Source organism: Malurus melanocephalus, unplaced genomic scaffold, assembly GCF_030028575.1.
Source record: "Malurus melanocephalus ecotype Western Australia unplaced genomic scaffold, MMel_1.1 scaffold_22, whole genome shotgun sequence".
Lineage (NCBI taxonomy): Eukaryota > Metazoa > Chordata > Aves > Passeriformes > Maluridae > Malurus > Malurus melanocephalus.
Genome location: NW_026623254.1, coordinates 1,735,169 through 1,754,964, shown reverse-complemented (window position 1 = coordinate 1,754,964; position 19,796 = coordinate 1,735,169). Strand labels below are relative to the sequence as shown.

Below are 19,796 nucleotides of genomic sequence, written 5' to 3'. Positions count from 1 at the left end.
CATCAGAGAATATGGTACAGAAATTCCAATGATTAAGCATCGGATTTCTAGGAATTTGCATTACATGGACCATTTAGTTTTGTTTCTAAAAGACACCATGCATTTAGCCAATGGTTGGCTGCAAAGCTACTGTGCAACCAATTACTAAATATAAACAAGAGAAATGCTACTGATAGCCAACCTTCTGTACCTTGAAGCCATCAACTATTAGAAGGAAAAGCACTACACTTCACAAACTTATGCATGGGATGAAAGTAAGTGTGAGATACAGGTATCATTGAAATGTTCAGATGATGGACAATTTCCCCATATTATGCTATAAAGTTTACACCAACTAATTTGATGCTACAATATAAAAAAACACCATAAAAGTACTGCAATAAAAATATAAATAAGACTGAGGGATTCTGAAGCTTGCCTACTCACATTTCTCCCACATACATGGTGCTAAATGCATGGGCAAAGTCTATTCCAATGCCATTCTTGTAGACTTTAAGTTCCTCTGGAGGGGAAAGCTGCCTCTCCAATCAATACACTGTATCTCCCAGATTGTTTTGCAGCTTGCTGGCAGGAAATCACTGCAGAGTGCACTCAGCCAGTACCTGACCTTCTACTTGGTCAGTGCATCTGGGCCCACAGAGACCAAAGTCAGCAATCACTCAACAAGTGAGAGACAAAGGGTTGACATAACTGCATTTGCCAGGAAAAAAAAAAAGCTGTGTTACCACCCAGAGAGGGAACCTCAAAGCCAAGCGTAGCTTCTCGTACAATCAACTGATCAGCTAAAAACCCACAAACAACATCCAAAATAGGACACATTTTAAAATCTGACTCTTTACTTCAGAAGAGTTAGTAGGCCATAGATCATCTGAAGGGAACTGTTTTTCTCAACAGGACAGGCTGCTTTGCTGGTGGATGATGAAAGCTGCCAGAGTCCTTTATTTATCTCGGCCTTGACAGAGGTTACCTCCTGAAATGATAAGTGTATGATCAGAGATAACATTCCTAACAGAACTGCTCCTTGCCTGCATGTCTATGYTCTATTACAGCAACTTTGGCAATTCCTGGAAGGCTTGAGAAGCTCCTCTTGAGAGAGGATCCCATCTTAATTCACCTACACTACCACACTGTTCTGTAAAATCTACGCATTATTCCCATGGGCTCGATGAAATCCTGTCAAGGTTACTCCCTGACACTTCCATGCTGAAGATGTATGAGAGATTTGGGAATCTGAGAACAATTCATTCTTCCCAAAAGGAAAACACCTGCCTATTTTACTAGAAGCTATTTTTCATTAATCGTGCAGTACCTCTAGACTTGTTTTTCTTAGCTTGCAATCTTAATATCTGCCTAAATTACATGTCATCTCTTGTCCAGTGTTTTGCACAGACTTAGCTGTGGCCTTGGGGAGTTATGGAAATTCACACAAAGGAGTCTACTTTGAAATACATGAAAAAGGGGGGAAGSAATTAATACACTCCCAGGAAAATCTTCATTATGGATTTCCCAAAGCTTGTGGGTTTGTGGTAATKTGAAACAGTGTACCTATTTGTTTTCACTTGTCTTTTCCTAACACTTCAATTACTTCTACCTCCACACAATTGTTTGAGAACACAACTGTGTCAGATAAAACAACCCCTACAGAAACAGCAGCAGATTGCCTATGACCAAGTGCTGAAAAGGAAGATGGGAACTTTTCCAAGGGAGTTTAAAAGTGATGCAGTGAGCTGAGTTCAAAATGCTGGAAGTCCTCATATTCCCTTGTCATTAATTTCTAAGAAATACCTTTTGGGGTAAGGTTCTGAAGTGTGCTTGCAGTTCAGCAAACATTATCACTGAGGTATAGAGAAGGCAGCAAACGAGATGCAAGAGTATTTTTAGGCTTCTCATTTTTCATCTGTATTCATGTCACACTGAGTTTCAGAATTTTTCCTAGAAGTTTCACCCTCACCCACTCCAGTTCCATTAAYTGCCTGTTTGTATTCCAACTCCACTTCTCATCCAAGGGCCTCAAAATGCTTTACAAGTACTAGCATACTATAACAAACCTATTTTGGAAGTAGGTAAGCACTAGAGAGGCAATTGCACAAGTCCAGACACAGAGATTAAATACCAGCAAGGCAATCTCACAACAGTCTGAGTGCCAAAAACAGGATCCAGAATGCACAACACCAGGCACTTCACTCTCAACTTCATTTTAAGTCAAGAAAAAACACTCTGATGTAAGGAAGTGCCCAGCACCGTGTACACAATAAAAAAGGAACTCTTGGTATCAAGGCTCATTGTTAGATACTGTACACATTCAAACAGTAAGTCATTCCATTAAGACATTTTAATAATTAAGACATTAAGACTTAATTAAGACATTCCATTTAAATAAGGGCAACTGATTTCTTCTGAAATCCTTTCCTTAATCCTCTCAAAAACTATTATCTAGCCACTGTTAACAAGTTTCGTATTGCACAGCAAAAAAATGCTTAAACCATATATATGGCAGCTCTAAACTGACTGCAGAATGGCGTTAAACAGAATGGATTTTTAAAGGGCTAGTAAGAAGTTAAAAGTTTTAAACCCAGATTCATTTGTCCTTTCACATTTATCTTCTCTTTTAATCAATTTCTCCAGGAAACTCCAAACCTCTGGAAAGAGCCCATCAGATCTGGTGAATTCTATCCAGTGCTTGTTCACACAGCCTCTCATCACAAGCTGCAGAACTGCACATTTCCTGGTTGGCTACTCAGAATTTGGATAAGCACATCCTCAAAGACAGAAGGGCAAGAGCAATACAATACCACCTCAGACACAGGAACATATTTATTTGAACATAAATACTTAATAGTATCCTGGTTTGGGYTGGGATAGAGTTAATTTTCTTCCTAGTAGCTGGTACCATGCWGTGCTTTGAGTTTGGTGTGATATAACATTGGTGACACACTGATGTTTGGCTGTTGCTAAGCAGTGCTTACCCTGAGTCAAGGACTTTTCAGCATCTCACGCTGTGCCAGTGAGCAGGTGCACAAGAGGCTGGGAGGGAGCATGGCCAGGGCAGCTGAACCCAAAGGGATAATCCATATGCAGAATGTCATGACCAGAACATAAACTGGGGGAGGTGGCCAGGAGAGACTGATAGTTGCTCAGGGATTAGCTGGGAATCAGTCAGTGGCTGGTGAGCAAATTGCATTGTGCTTCAGTTGTTCTTCAGGGCTATTCCTTTCATTTTCATTATAATTTTTATTATTGTKGTTGTTATTATAATATTTTACTTTGTTTYAATTATCAAACTGTTCTTATCTCAACCCACAAGCTTTAATTTGTAATTCTGCTCCCCACCAGGGCTGGCATGAGCAGCTGTGTGGTACTTAGCTGCYAGCCGGGGTTGAACCATSWCAAATAGTCATCAAATGTCAATGTTATTTTGATRTAATGCTTCAACTTCTCTCTTATTATTCTATAATATTCCCAAACCCTCAGGAAGCCTGAATTACTCAGTTGTACTAAGATGCCATTAAATCTTGAATTTTCTAATGTTTCTTATTTGATCCATAGCATATTCTGTCAAATATAATAGACCAAAATTGAAAGAGGACAGTATTTTAAGAAAAACAAAGTGTATTCATAATCAAAATACAGAGTATCCATGCACAGGATACAAAATGTGCTCAAAAATGAAAACAGCCCGACTGAAATTCTTCTGTAATACAGATGTACCAATTCTAACAGTAGATAGTAGCTAAGCCTTCTAGAAGATGTGCTCTACCACGTCAAAGCTCTTGGAGCCTGATATGGGAATTGTAAATGCAAACTGGCGTGTGCTGGACTTCATCAGTGAGACTGTCCTTAAACTGATGAGCAACCAACAGAAAGGAATTTTRTCAAGCTATTCTCTGATGCAGAAGTTCCGAGAAGAAGTACCCAGAGTTATCAAAGAACGAATTCTTGTGCTGACCAAGAAGTTTTACAGCATCTTAAYTCAACAGCCCATGAAATAAAAATCAGTGAGATGTCAATATCTACTGGTTTCCTAAGCAATGAAGAGCAGAAAGTCCCCCCTTAAACCATAATAATGTGTATAGGAACAGCTGACAGGTAAAATACTCAAGGGATTCTGAAACAGACACCCCAGAAACAAACATATGAAGGCATTAGTCCTCCTCCACACATTCCACAACCTCCAGCTAGAATTAAGGTCTCCATTCTCAGATACTATCAGTAAATGTGGAAGCTTGTTCTCTTTATAATTGTGAAAATTAATAGGACTAACTACTGAATGAAGTTGAAAACTCACACATTTGTCTTATGGGTGTTAGAATGTTTTCCCCAACTGAGCCCATTATTTTGGTTAAAACAGACTTCTGGAATTCCCAAAACAGACACTGACAAAACAGTTGCTCACTGCATCAGYTGGGCAGAGCTTAGAAACAGCTGGCAATTGCATTGATCTGACCTTTCTCTGGCTTTAATGGAAGCAACCAGACATRAATATAATTAACCAGTTTAAGATCAAGGTCATGTGTAATTTATATTTATGTCTTGAAAACAAATAGAAATTTATCTATGTACAGTGYAAGTTATGTTTCCCATAGGCAGATGCATGAAGCAGCAGCATTATAGGATGAAGGTTAAGAGTTCAGTATATGGTTTAACAATACAGAAAAGTTGTTCTCCTTACAGCAGCGGTAGAGAATAACCCAGGAACACAGCTATTTTTGACTCCTGGAAAGTGGCCAGTGTTGTCACTGGTGGGTGGAGAACAGAATCAGGGGAAAGGAGGTATTAGGTCACCTAATCCAAGSCCCAGGGAACACTGGTAAGCTCAGTATTCCTTATTACATCTCTTCTGGCAGAAAAATCTTTATGTTTATACAGAATTCACATTTACTGCAGCCTAAACAGGTTTCCAGTACTAGAAATATAAGTTTTGTAGGGATTTTAAATCTGTTAACCACTCAGGAGCATTGCGAAGTAAAACACCTATTACTGATCATTCTCCATGTTGTTGGTATCATGTAGAATGTCAGAGCTCTCTCTGCTGTTTTGATCTATCATACGTTGCCCGGCCTCGCTTCCTTTCTCTAAAAGAATCTGAGTGTGGGAAGGCTGAAGGGGATAAAAACCCATTACTTTGCAGGCATAAATYTTGTTCTGGAAGCTATTCAAGGTATGGAACCTCAAAGAACCACGTGGGATGAGGTAGGGACTGGCAGGGAGAAATGAAAGAAAAGGACACACTAGATCTTAAAATCATCATGACCTTGGTTAATGAAGTTATCCACCTYTTGAGTGAAGTATTCTCTTTATTTTTAAGTAACCTAGAAACGAATAATTAAGAATGATTGTCCAGTTATAATCCAAACCGTAACCCCTTTAATGTTGTAACAAAGAGRCCTTCTGCTACCTTTTCTACTACATAACACTTTGTACAGTTTATTCATTGTAGTGTTCTACATCTTGCCACTTTTACGTAGCGTCCCTCTGCAATGCTCATTTCACTGTGAGGGATCAGACAGGTGAYTCCCACTGTGCAAGTAACACCAAGGGTATTTCCAGCTAAAAGCAGTGGAATCTTCACTGGCAAATGCTCCAGACACATGGCTCAAATCACAGAAGGCAAAGGCAGGGACCAGGAGGATGAAGAACTGCCCAATGCAGGAGAACGACTTGGGGCCTTGGTGGACAAGAAGCTCAACGTGGCCCAGCCATGTGCACTCACAGCCCAGAATGCTAAAAATGCCCTGGGCTGCATCCAAAGCACCGAGGGCAGCAAGGCCAGGGAGGGGATTCTGCCCCTCTGCTCYGCTCTGGTGAGACCCCTGCAGTGCTCAATCCAGCTCTGGGGTCCCCAGGGAAAGAAAGACACGGGGCTGTTGGAGCAAGCCCAGAGGATGCCACAAAGATGATCAGAGGGGTGAAATATCTCTGCTATGAGGAAAGGCTAAGAGAGCTGGGATGGTTCAATCTGGAGAAGAGAAATCTTTGGAGAGACCTCAGARCAGGCTGTCKGTACCTAAAGGGGGCTGCAAGAGAGYTGAAGARGAACTTTCTACAAGGGCATGGAGTGATAAGGCARTGGAGAATGGCTTTAAGCTGATATAGGGTAGGTTTAGATTGGATATCAGGAAAAAATTCTTTACTGTGAGGGTGAAGCAGCACTGGAACARGTTGCCCAAAGATGTGCATRCCCTCTCCCTGAAGGTGTTCAAASTCAGGCYRGACAGGACTTTGAGCCATYTGGTCTAGTGGAAAGTGTCCCTGTCAAGGGCAAGGGGTTGAAACTGAACGGGTTTTGAGGTCCCTTCCAACTCAAACTCTTCTATAATTGATTCTATGAATCTTATAGTACAAATTTTGTTTATTTCTCATAGAAACTGTTACTTCTAGTTCCACTGGGATAATGGACGATATTTTGATCATTAAAGAATGACCTAAAGAAACCTGAAATTTTATCACGCATAAYAAATATGGGAATGCAATGTTTTCAGGCTCCTGTTTGATTTGCAATCAGATTCAAAACACCACTTGTGAATAGCTATCTTCTTTCAGCTACTGAGGTAATAAGCATTATCTCTTCTGTGGCAATGTGTTACAGATTTCCATAATTATTTGATCTCAAAACATGTTTAGATATTAAGCATGTCTTTACCTAATTTCTATAATTTATGTCAAGATTAATAAGTGCTGCAAATGAAACAGGCTGAAATCTTAGGCTGGCAGTTACAGGAAAATTCACTGGGGAATACTTGCCCTAAGTAAAAGATCCACATGTGCCAAGACATTTCAACATCTGCTCCCTCATTCTGTTGCATACTTTTCTATTATCTACATTTATCTCACATACTCTTGTGTACCTTGTGAAGCAACTGAATATTCCAAGCAACCCAGAGCTTCACAACGTAGTGAAAAATTTTTCTAAAACAAGGAAAATTCTTGTAATTATATATGTTGCTAGTTACATTAAAAATCTGTCACAGTTCCAGAAAGAAAGCTTCCAAAAGACTTTTTACTGATGAAAAATAATTTGTACATCAGTTTTCTGATGTTACCCAAGTCTGAAGCAGTCTAAAAATCTCTTGGGTAAAAAGTTCCTATTTTTAAACACTTCTACCCTCAAGCTATCAGATAAACGTCTATAGCACCAAAAAGGAGGATTATGAAATTCTCCTAAAAAAGCAAACACAGCCTTCTGGGATGACAGCAAACATGAGAAATGTCAGACTAAACATACATTTTTGAGAGAAGATGTAAGCAACTAAACAGAGCACAGAAGTGCCATCTCATCCTTAAAGAGCATCTGTCCAGTTTTGTCTGGAAAGCCCAAGCTAAACTCTACATGGCAGGATCAGCTCAGCAACCACTAATTCACCTTCCTCCATAAATACACTTCAAAGAAGCAGGAGAACAGCTTTGATGTTGACTTTGGATCATCTMTTCCTTCCCTTGAGATTATTTCTATTTCTTTTGGTTTTGTGGCTTTTTGTTTTGTTCTTCTTCGTTTGGCTGCTGGGCATTTTTGTTTGTTTGGTTTTTAAATTAGGTTTTGTCCCCGCACTTCTCCTTGCATTTTAAGATACATGACCAACTACATACTTTAACATCATGCTGCTGATCATAAGCAGGTGGTAAAACTCTAACTCCCTTGTTTTAATTTGTGTAGAAGTGRACAGACATTCACTCATTATTTTAGAAGTATCTTCTTACATTTGTTTATCACTGCTACAGACATCACCAAAGAACCACAGGCACAGAGACAGAAAGTGTGAGGTGCCTGTGTAGACTTCAAAGAGAATGAGGTGAGGACTCACCATTCATATGCTTGGTTACTCCAAGTTTTAGCTGAAAATGTAGCTTCCTATAGCAGTATAGCAAGGAAGTCTGATTTCTGCCCTGACGGGGATGATCTCTGGAAACACACCTCTCTCCACCCTTTTCTTTTTTTCTTCTTAATTCATGAAGCAAACATTTGATTTCTGGAGAGCATATATGTAGCTGCAGAGTTAACAGCTTTCCTGATACAGAACAGTGGAGGCTGTTGGAGTGGTACATCAAAATGACATTTCTAGTTTATGTACCAGCATATGAAGTTTTACACTGAATGCTGATGGCTCATTCTCAGAACTGAAGGCCTTAACCTCAAAACTGGGACTGCTTAACACAGTGATAAAAACTTAAAGGCAATTTCAAAGGCATAAAGCAATTACCTTCCTCCAAAGAGGGACATTTTACATAGAACTGGTTTGTAGTTGTAGTTYTGTGACCTACCATTTAAATATAATTACTCTGGCCAACTATTGCTCGCAATTAAGCTTTCAAAAGTCATATTCTATTACAAGCTTTTAGCTGCTGGTGTTGCASTAGGAAGAATGAGAAGCATATGAGGAAAAAAAAAAACAGAACAAGTCCCTAATATAGACTAATCCAACACATTTTTGAGAACAGGAAAATGCAGATCAGAACTATGATCTGGGTCTGTTTATCAGGGTGAGAACATCACAGAATAGGCTCCTTGAGGAAGGCACGTCACCATCTCATGTGCAGCTCTCAGAGAAGACAACAGTCCAGTTAGAATATGAGATGCAAGGTTTGGCTACAAAGCTTAGTATCTACTTATTTTCTGTCTTTTCATCACACCAAAACATCCCACCACCGCAGCAGACCTGCACCAAGAGGAGGAGCCAAAGCCTGTCAAGCTCTTACCTCTCACACCACGTGTCCCTGTTCCCCTGTGGGTGTGACATCCTTGCTTACAGAGTGTGACAAAGTCCTCTGGTCCGCAGCAAGGCACAAAAAAACACCTCCCAAAGACACCAAAAACTGTGAAACCACAATTCTGAGAACACATCTACCCAAAGTCAGCTTTGCCAAAGCAGTCAAATATCTAGCAAGGAGGTGCTCAGCAGGTTTCCTACTGCAAAATTATGTTGTCTGTGCAATGTGTGCCCCACACTTTGAGCAAACCACAACAAAACAGCAAAATTAAAAAAAAAAAAATCACAATACAGGAAGAGCCTGAAAAGTAGTACTCTGTAGTGAGAGATGGCATAAGCCATGGAGCTCCCCAAATGCCTGTTGTATTTGAGCTTGCTAGACCTATTCATTCCACTCTTCTCTAATTCTGTATCCCCTGCAGCATCCCTCACCAGGAACCAGTGGAGGGACAAGGGGGAGGACAAAGAAAAACTCAGAAACCTGAAGTTTGTTTGGAATTTATTCCCTTGAACATTTCACATAATTGAACAAAAAAAAAAATCTCCATTTCACAGCAACAGGGAAACCACGTGTTACATAATTCAGAGACACACACACCCAAAACAAAAACAGGTTAAAAACAACTGCATAAATCAAAGTCTTCAAAGGGACTATACAGTGGAGACATGAAGCCTTTCTGAGCACTAAATCTYCTAACTTGAACATTATCTGTCACTGAACTTATTTTATGCACAGTCCCTCCTTTTCTCTGAGGGAAACAATTTCAAAATAGTATTACTCACATTCCACTTTTCAAAAAAGCAGATAYTTTAATTCTGCAATTAAAAAAAAGAAATACAACTCCTTCACACAAACTTAACACTATTTTCTAAAACACAAAAATATTCAATGAAGCTCTAGAAGTGCCCAGAAAAATTCATATCACCCTTCAGAATATACACATACAAACAACAAATATTCCAGTGGCACAAGTCTACAGGTCTGAAAGCTAGAGATAGAGGTGGAGTTGGGAGTCCAGTTACCCCCAAGAAAAAGTGTTCTTAGCAGGATCCAGCCATGTGCACAAACTCAGCACATTTCTTATTTCGTATATATCCTTCTCAGTTCTCAAAATGTTTTTCAGGATTTTTCAGTGAAACTCCATCAGGTCAGCTCCATCTCCTACTCTTAAGAACAAATAACCTTTCCATAATGCCTTTTCCTTTCTAAATTTTCTGGGCTTCAAATTGCTGATCCTTTAGCATTCTCCTTTCCTTTATGCCAAAGCYACCCAAATCCTGATAAGAACACTGAAAAGGAACATGATGGACTGGGAACAGGCAAGCACTTATCCTAACAGATTCCTGTCTTGTTATTGAGGGATGATTCACTGGGCATTGAAYCCTAGTTCTAATCAGGCACCCTGTACTCTCTCTTCAGCTTCCAAAAATACAGAGTCAGTTCTTAAGTTTGAATTGTAAAATTTCCAGAGAGAAACCAATCTTCCATCAGATCTCTCTGCAGTTGTATRATACCCCATGAAAGGGTTCAGTATCATGGGCCATGTCCTGCTAAACACACTACCACAGCTCCTCCAAACAGAGCAGACAACATTCAAGGCACACTAGTAATGGAAAYAGCTTTCATCGCAATTTTGTGGTACATCCTAAAATATAAATGTTTTCCTTTTTCTGTTTTATTTTTGGCAGGAAAAAGAATGGGATATGTTAGTAAATGTTCAGTGGTTTAAAAYGAAGGCACCTCAAACAGAATGTCATGTCACAAAATTTGTTTGCTGTTATCTTCTGTAACTGAACATTTAAAGTAGACCAAATTAAAACAAAAACAAAACTCAATGGTGAATTATAATGAAAACAAGTGACCAAGTAAGGATTTTATGCAAATGTTTGCACAGCAAACAGTATTGCTTGGAGTTAAATCATTTTCACAAGTAAGGCATGTTCAATGTATGCAGAACAGTGAAGAGGCAATGCTTCTGAACAATAGAGGCAATGTTTATGAACAAGAGGYTTATTCCTAAACAAAAATATATATCTGCATTTTTTCAGACACAAAAGTTGAATTGTGTGCAAATAATGCTGGATGCATTCAAAAATATTCCTTGTGCAGATAATTAAGATCCTTTTGCAAAAGTGGCTCAGGTAATTTACTTTAAAGGACATGCCATTTAGAGGAAAAGCTACACTTTCCTAGCTCTCCAAGTTAGCAAAAGAACTTCCTCATGTATATTGCTTGCTATATAAAACAATACTTGTTTAAGGGTCTACTGTGAAGGGCTTTGCTCTGAATACTTCTCCCTGAAAACACTTAAGGCACATCCATAGAAGGATTTTAACTTTTCAGATTGCATACCTRTATCATATATATGTATTTACATAATATTAAACCAAAAGTCCTAGTACCTCTACTTTGTATTGCATTTTTCAGTTTTTCATACTCTTGCTTATATTTGATTTCTTAATCTTTCACAGGTCAAGTAACTACAGCAAAAGATCTCATGACTTGCCTTTTATTGCTGTACAAGTATGAGYTTCCCTAGGCAGTCTTTCCTTTATGAATTTCCTATTGCTGATAGGGACAGAAATGCTGAAAACATGAGCCTGAAGTGGGAAACATCTTACAACAAAACATGGCTGGCTAACATCACCCCAAGGATCGTATCATAAAGCTGATAGGGGTAAAGACTGTTCCAAGTCCATCTGYCAAGAAAAGAGCTGAAAATTCAGAAACGTATTCTTACAGACCTTTAGAACAAACAGAAGAACAGCATTTGCATTAAAAGCACATCAAAACAATATAAAGTACCGTAAATAATATTAAAAAAAAAAAATCAAGACACAGCAGTTACAGATTATCAAAGGGAGAGACAGTTGAAAAGCAAAAGTTTTTTGTTCATTTTTTTTTCTTAGCAATAGCAGCATTTTGGCACAAAGGCAAATGCAGAAGATAGAGAAAAACAGGCAGACAAGGTAGAGAGAAAGTTACAGGATACACAACAAGCATGCCACAGTTCAGCAGGACCAAAAGCACAGTAAGAGCTGTCCCCAACTTCCCTTTCCCAGAGAGAATGGCAGCCATTGCTCAAAAGCTTGTTGCCACTTCCCACAYTGAAGGGCTCCAGGAGCCAGTTTGGCCATAACCTCCCTGGGAACTTGCCCTGCATCCACCAGGGCAGAAGCCACGCAGGCTCTCTGCAAAGCCGTCACAAAAAGGGTGATTCTGGCTGACTGCTGAACAAACGTCAATTGGCTGGTGACAGACTGTGCCCTGCAACTATCAMTGCTCCAGTGCAAGGACACACAAAACACACTAAATGCCACCCAGGACTGTGGCCAACCAGTGAGGGACTGACATCTTTAGCCAAGTTAATACATGCCAACCAGGTTAGTGACACCGCACAAGAAAGGGCTTCTTGTGACYAATCTCACCTCATCTGACTAAACCTGCTGATGGCTATTTTATGGTTGAATATATTTTAAGCATTAAGCTGGCTAAAAAAGATTTGGTGATATAGCAAAGGAGGCAGTGAATGTAGGGAGAAAACCCATGCAATTTACATCCATTTGGGATTGCATAACTAAAAAGCAGACTTTCATGAGTCACCATAAAGCTCCCCGAAACAAGCACTTTTGATAACTCAGGGCTGAATTTAACTCTCAGTATAAAACTTTTAAATGGCTGGCTTTTTYATCTTGTGTGTTYCATAATGGATGTTACTCCTGTATAYCTCCCCTTGGCCGTCTAAGATACTTTTATAYCTCCATCAAATATCAAACCTGAGTGTGTTACAAGTTTCTCTGCTTTTACTTAATCCTTTTAGAGGCAACTTACCCTTAACACCAAGATCTACCTCACTACCGAGGATTGGCTCAGACCTCAGGGTCTGAAATTGCTATTGCCAAAATTCCATTTGGTGGCACTTGCCTTAAAGGAGGTAAAACTCTTCCAGATGTATGACCTGTACTAGGTGAATCACCAAATGGGTGAAGGGGAGGCTTGGAAACAGAGCTCTGCCTCTGTCTCCATCTCAGACAGGTTTTTGCTCGAGGAATTTCTCTAGTCTACAGTGAAAGCTTGCAAGAAAGCATAAACACAAATAGTTCAAATTCAGGACTCACACTGAGATGTAATCTTACAGACTCCTTTTGATTATTCAGGAATAATATCCTGCTTTTCCACTGTATAGGTAAGCTTGGTAATTCAAATAGGTTTGTTTTGTTTGTTCTAATCATAAATAACTGTAAAACACATCACATGTTTCCTTATCCATGTACCCAGCAAGAACACGAGCTGAAGGTAYCTATMGGACATGACTGTTACTCCAGCAGATTACTGACCTGCCTTTATTGATGGTGGTTTGTCTATAAAACACATTGCATTTATCTTCCTCCTGCTTCTTAACCATTGCTAAGTCAGTAGTTCCAAGATATACTTAAATCATACAGCACAAAGAAAACAGAAYTCAGCCACTAATGGTATTTGTTTAGCACAGTAGAGGTACTGCTCACCTCTTCTACCACTAAATGTACTTCTGCCATGCACACACAAGAATGCACCACAACACACTGCCTCAAAGATGACCTAGCTAAGCTGAGCATGTTCTAGTGCACTTTGGGCACTGCAAGGGACAAAGCTTCACAAGGTCCAAAATTTCTAAACATTGTGCTAGAGTTATATGCTGCTTTAAAAGAGCAGAAAGCAAACAGAAYGAGCCCTAGATTTCAAGTTTTGCTGTCAGAAAAAATGGTGTCTGTTCCATCTTAATCCTCTGGAAGTACTACAGTGCTGCTACACGACCGTGCCAYCACTAGAGAACACATCTAGCTTTTATCTGATTTATAAAAGTTTATCATGAATTCTTGCCCTATTATTTGCTCTACTTAGTGATCATTTAGGTGCTACTTGCTGAATGTTCCTTTGTAAAAGTCATCAAATTTGGATTGTTGGAAGGACTAAATGAAAGGAGACTCTCTGCCAGCAGTTGCTGTGATAAACTAATTTTGATAAATATAATTAAACTCTCCTCCTCCAATTCTCATCACCAACAGCTTCACTCCATAAAACAAATTATTCTCAAATAAGTTGCCCTGTGCATCATTAAATTCTTTTTTCGATTAATCTTTAAGAATATGCTCCAAGCTACAGAAAATAAAGTTTGTTCACTTTCTGAGAAAGCAATCTTAAATCTATCCAGTTATGCAAAAAATGCTGTAGTTAACACATCTGTCCATAGCAGTTTGCAACTATCCTTACATACATTTTTCCCTTTTCTCACTTTTGCCATATGGAAATTACATACACACAAAAGAGGAAATCTTGAAAGTGACTACAYTTTAAGAATCAACTGCATACACTAAGAATAAATGTCTGTCAGATTGCCTTCAATTACAATTTTAGGAATACTTGTAGAATAATATAAAGTCAAAGAACACCATGATTTTCATTTGCTCCTGTGTTGTTAAGGTCTTCTCAGCTGGCACTATGAAAACATTATTTTCTCAACATATTACTTTAAGTATATTCTCTTTCTAAAAGCAGCTAATTTAGTTTATCCATAGTCTTCTGGAACAGGTACTAGAAATCAAATTTCTTCCTTTTTCTGCCATCACTAAATGATCGCTTGGGGGCTGGGCAAACGAGCATTTGTAGCACAGACACTTCTCTCGTGTTAGAAGGAATTMGCATTCCAAGTTAAAAGGGAAAACTACATCACAGTAAGACACGCATTCACCACCCCACTTCCAAAGCCACAGCCGCACAGATGCTGGAAGAGGGAAGAGCACCATGACCTGCCAGCACCACGAAATTCAAGGGGTTCRAGGAATCCAATCCCATTAGCTGTCAGACACCCAGAATTCCAAAGGAGACACAATCCAAAGACAATGGGATCTTTCTCATTCAAGTACCAGATTAATAAAGAGAAGCTTGGGAGAATGAGAAACCATACCCAGAATTCAGGAAAACACAAAAATCCAGTTTGTGAGCTATTCCAGTGCTTCAGAAAAACTTAATTTCACTAACATTGAGCTGTATACATTACARGGCTCTTTATCCAGGCCCACTCAGAGGAGACCCTCAACTGAGCATCTGTGTTTTCCTGGAATTCTTTCAAATAATTTCCTTGAAASAACTGAGAACATCTAGGCCCCAAAGCCACAGTGCAAAATAATATATTGAGATTTCCACGTAACACACAAAATTTACATGGCACCGCAAAAACCAAACGAGTTACACAGCTTGAAGTTGGATCACATGAATGGTTACTGGTCAGCAGGCTGCCCACAGAATTCCCCTAGGATCTGCCCGAGAACTTCTGACTGGACATAGAGAAAGGGAACCCCAAATGCCAGCAGCTGACACATGAAAAAGGAGTCCAAAGGGTTCTGGGCTACCTGGTGCCCAATGGAGGAGACTGTGCTGTGCAGACGCTGGCTCAGCACCCTAACTCTGCCCACGATGCCGAGCGAGTACTGCACCACCCTGCTAAAGAAGGAAGCAGAGCTACCTGGGGCCCTCTCTGCTGAGGTGGGGATGCTGTTGGCCCGTCCATTCCCATCACTGGCCATGGCGTCCTGCAGAGCTCCTTTGGTGTCCTGGAACAATGCGGGGGAAGTTAAATTCATGTTAAAATTGAAATTGCTGTTTGTACAGAACATGTTGAGCTAGGAAGRCATCCAGCTTGCAACTGAGATACCCTGTAACCACCACATAAAGCAAGGTCTGAAAAACAAGCATACCTCCTTCTCAATTTAAGGCTTTATTAAAGCTCTGAAAAACAAACTGGATATCCAAGAAAGCCAAAGCAGTAAGATCYCTGAAGTCTGCTCCTCTGGGAAATAAAACAAGTACCATTTTTAGTCTTTATTTTTGGCAGGAAGTATGGCACATTTTGGGATGGATCYGCTGTCTTTCCAAAAAGGAGTACAGCTTCAGCTTGTACTAATAAAACCTGAGAATCAGGCAGAAAGGCACCACCACTAGCACAAGGAAAAATACAATTTAAGAGAGAAGGGCAGTTTGCAGCATGCAAGCTTAACAGAACTTAAGAAAACAGCATGTAGCTTGCTCAGTGTTTGCAAAAATACTAAAATAGGGGTTGAAAAAAATTAAGTGCCTTGGATTATAATGACAAAAGCTGAGGGACTTTCCTGTATTACACAGTGTCTCTTCATCCTGTATTTACAGCACAAATGCTTCCATTATGACATATAGTAATAGATTTACTCTGCCTTTTCATGTAGGTTCCTGTTAACATACAGYAAACCTTCAGAAATGAGGGCATGTGATCTTCATAGCTTATGCAAGTRGGGTACAATTTTATGTTTCAAAGGAAATGCAAACAATTTGTTTCATCTTAAGTAAAACAATGGAGAAAYAAAGCAAAGCCAGGACTGGTAACATTATTCATTTAGTCTCAGCATGGACTGAGAAAGTATTTCAGCTGACAAGAAAAATCAAAACTCTGTTTTGAAAGGCATAGTGCATTATTTTATAGTAAGTATCATGAAAAGAGTAGTACTAAGTAGAGGAATTGCTTTTAAGTAAAATTTGATCAAACTACAAGCTTTCATGATAYATAAAGCAACTAAATGCACTCCGCATTTTTCTACTTTCTGAAAAAATCAAAACCATCATACATACTTTCTCAATGTTAAGAATCAAAATCTATTAATATAGCATGTTAGATGAAAATAATGAGTTACCTTTGCTGACAGAGGACCCACTGCTGGCCTTTTCCTCTGGGCATAACCAGACACTCGGTAACAGTAGTGAGGTTTACAGTAGAATTTACCTGCAGTCAAAACACAAATGATGGTCAACAACAGAAACACAGGAATTTAGCACAATATAAACGTCCATCTCACTGCAACTTATTTTCTGCTGCCACTCCCGTTCCTCCCTCTTAATTTCTTCACTCTATGCAGAGGCAAACACTGGCTGAAGTTTTAGCTCCAGCCCTGCTCTCTCTCCCTTGTAACTAGGCTCATTTCCATTGGGTGCCTGACAGCCATTTAGTTTAAAATCCTATCAAACACCAAAGCAAAGCTGTGAGGCTTGTGTGGTATCACATGCTAACAATGCGGCAGTGTGTGCAGAACAAAGAAATCGTCACATGAAAAGCTGGCAGAAGCACTTTTGGAAAAAGCAAGAATGAATACAACCAGCAGAGGAAAGTGGGAGAGGACAGTGTTAACTCCCAAAGAACCATCTCTCAAAATGCACAGTGGCTACTTGTGGAAAGGACAATGATTCATTTTCACAAATAAGACCTTTTGTGACACTACTGGTTTACTAACATCCCAGAAGTCCAGACAGGTTTTCCACTGCTATCTGAGCACTGACAGGAAGACAATGCAGCACTAGGAATACCATATTACAAATACTACTACTACAAGAGCAAACTGATGCCCCATAATGATCTTCCACTGTACCTTTGTCAGTGTATCCCACTTGGCATATGCAGCCCATAGCATTCCCCACTGCTATCCATTCCTAGAGCTTTGCTAATGCATTCCCAACAGATATTCTCGAGTTTCTCTGCKCTGGTATTTGCCCAATGCTTTATGATGGAAAACTGAAAAACATCTTTCTAGAAATCTTTACTTCAGTAAGCATTTCTTAATTATACTCTTATAAAAACCTGCYTTTTGAGMTTGTCTGAAATGATCAACAACTGAGAAGCTCTTAACAKAAAAATTCTTAGACTTTGAAGCCTAAAACSAGACATTGACTGCAGAAGGCTACACAATGCTTATCAGCCCAAACAGCGAGATGAACACAACAACGTGTGTATAGCTTTGTTTTCTCCCAGAAAAAAAACTCAGAATGAAATAAAAGCTACAYTTTCATAATGATTACATTAGATAGAACACCACATATTTTAGTTAAGCCCTATCTGCTTCATACTGCACACACAACTGTTAGGCATATAATATTTCAGAATCAATGCTATAAGCCTGCTATAATGCCAGCTTTGTGTTTGCTTTAGTGAGAACTATCTGGCCATAACTGCACACACAAGCTTGCTTGCAGAGGGACTCACTAAAAATCTGGTGGTAAAAACTGTTTCAGCACATACAGCTGACAGAGGAGCTYAGTCTGCTACTGCTTAACATACAGTCAGATATTGAGTTACTTGTGGATGTCCAAAATAACAGCAGTGCTCAAAAAAATCCTTTTTCCCAACATTGATTTCTAACAAAACGTTACTTTTGTATGTTGATTTCAAAATTACCACTGGCCCCCTCAACTTCGAATGCCGTCTGCTGACCTTCCAGACAAGCAATAAAGGGGTTTCTATTCCTTACTGAGAGTCTGGTTTGATGATTCTAAGCTTCCTCAACTCTTCATAACCCAGCAAGTCCACTTCTTAAAGTCATTACATAATGAATSCCAAATACACAACTTCAGTTCTTTTTGCCCCTTAACCTAGATGGTGTTGCCACAGCCATTTTTCTACCCAGTATATACAAAAAGATTGTTCCTAGTCTAGTTGAACAGAGTAGATACCTATCAATTTCAATCTCCAGTTGAATATCTTGCAATGTCTTCCTGTGACATCCATTTAAAATTTTTACTTCATCTTTGCCTCAATCAATGAAGAAAACTACTGGTACCAACACTTTCTTCCGGTCATTTTGTTTTCTACATCATGTCTGAAATAGAATCCTTTGCACCTTACCTGTCACTAGTTTTACACCATTTTGCACTTATTTTCCTACTGAGATWGCATTAAAGATAGGCAGCTGTTGAAGAAAATAAAGGCATACGCACTGATGTAAATCAACATTCACCTGAAATAATTTCTCACAGACTTCTTCCAGAAAACGTAATGTTTTTGTCAATCAGTGCCCAAGCAGATTGCAACACATAGCTACTCTCAGGAGATCGCTTTTGACAAGTGATGGATGATCTTAAATTATTACTTTCAATATGCAGACTTTGTTAATAAATCAAGTTTCACCTGCTGCCATACTGTCTGGTTTCTCAGACTTGTAGGGTATATCTGAAACTTCCCTTAATTCTTAGCATGCTAGATTWTGTTAATTGAGGCATCAGAAAGTTTAGTAATGATATTCCTTCCTCCTTAGTCCATCAGATACAGAAAACAACTCATTACTGAATCTTCAGTAACTACTACAGTAACAATAACACTGACTAACCTCTACTTCTTTTTTCTGTATAAACAGAACTTGGCTTGTAATGACCTATTACCATAGCCCTTGATTATAATGTTCCTATTTTATTACATCTAAAATAAATGTACAGAGTTGGACAGCAGTGGTATCTTCCAGAAGAATGTGCTGACTGCACTTCTCTCCAACTTGTTATTTTCTCTTAAGTGGTATTAAACACTCAGGAGTTTTATTTAAACACTGTCAAATAGTGAAAGTAAAAAGGTCTAGCCCTCAAACTCAGCCTGTAAAGCTTTTTAAAACTTCCAAATATTTGTTTCCCTGCATTCTATGAGCTGTCTCAATGTTATATTAATTCCTAAAAGCTCAGCTGCTTTGCTGTCAGCATGACCTGGCCTCATGAAACCCATAAAGTTCCAACAGTTTGAAAGATGGTGTCTTGGTAATGGARATCACTCTCTTCCCTAACTCACCAAGTAATGTTTAAGCAAAAAAAGAGCTTGCAGGACAGTGAAGAGACTTGTGCCCAGCAGACCATTTCTCTTACCATCCTCAATGTCGTAGGCGTAGGATGACAGGCGCAGGGTGGTGGCGCAGTACTCGCACTTGAAGCAGCTGCGGTGGAAGAACTTGCCCTCGGCACTGAGCCTCTCCATCACATAGACCCGCTTGCGGCAGAAGTAACACACATCRCTGCCTCCCAGGTTCTGAGGGAACTCCTTCTTGAGCGAGCCCTGGACAGAAACAGGCATGGCTGAGTTTGTGTATGCCCAGCCTCATCAAGATCATACGGTCGTGTTTTCCCTTCAGTTACGTGGATACAGGAGCACCTGGATGCTGCTGCTGTTCTCTCACACATGGATGCTGCAGTTCTTGGACACAACTCACCGTTTCAACCAGGACACCAAAAACTAACCTTTTTGCCCAGGAAAACAGGTCCTAGGATACCATGCCTAC

At 39.6% G+C, this 19,796-nt stretch overlaps 1 protein-coding gene across 5 annotated transcripts in view; it reads right to left on the bottom strand.

The window, feature by feature from the left end:
* Positions 1–19,796, bottom strand: part of MICAL3 (microtubule associated monooxygenase, calponin and LIM domain containing 3) — a 107,252-nt gene that overhangs the window by 52,180 nt on the left and 35,276 nt on the right. For 4 of the 5 annotated variants that reach the window (XM_057390036.1, XM_057390037.1, XM_057390033.1 and 1 more), the window contains 3 exons: positions 19,387–19,573; positions 16,407–16,495; positions 15,209–15,296 (listed from right to left, as the gene is read on the bottom strand). In XM_057390036.1, coding sequence (XP_057246019.1) covers positions 15,209–15,296; positions 16,407–16,495; positions 19,387–19,573 — 364 coding nt within the window. Of the gene's footprint in view, positions 1–14,460; positions 15,297–16,406; positions 16,496–19,386; positions 19,574–19,796 lie in introns of those variants that run through there. The other variant, XM_057390035.1, reaches the window with a different exon arrangement.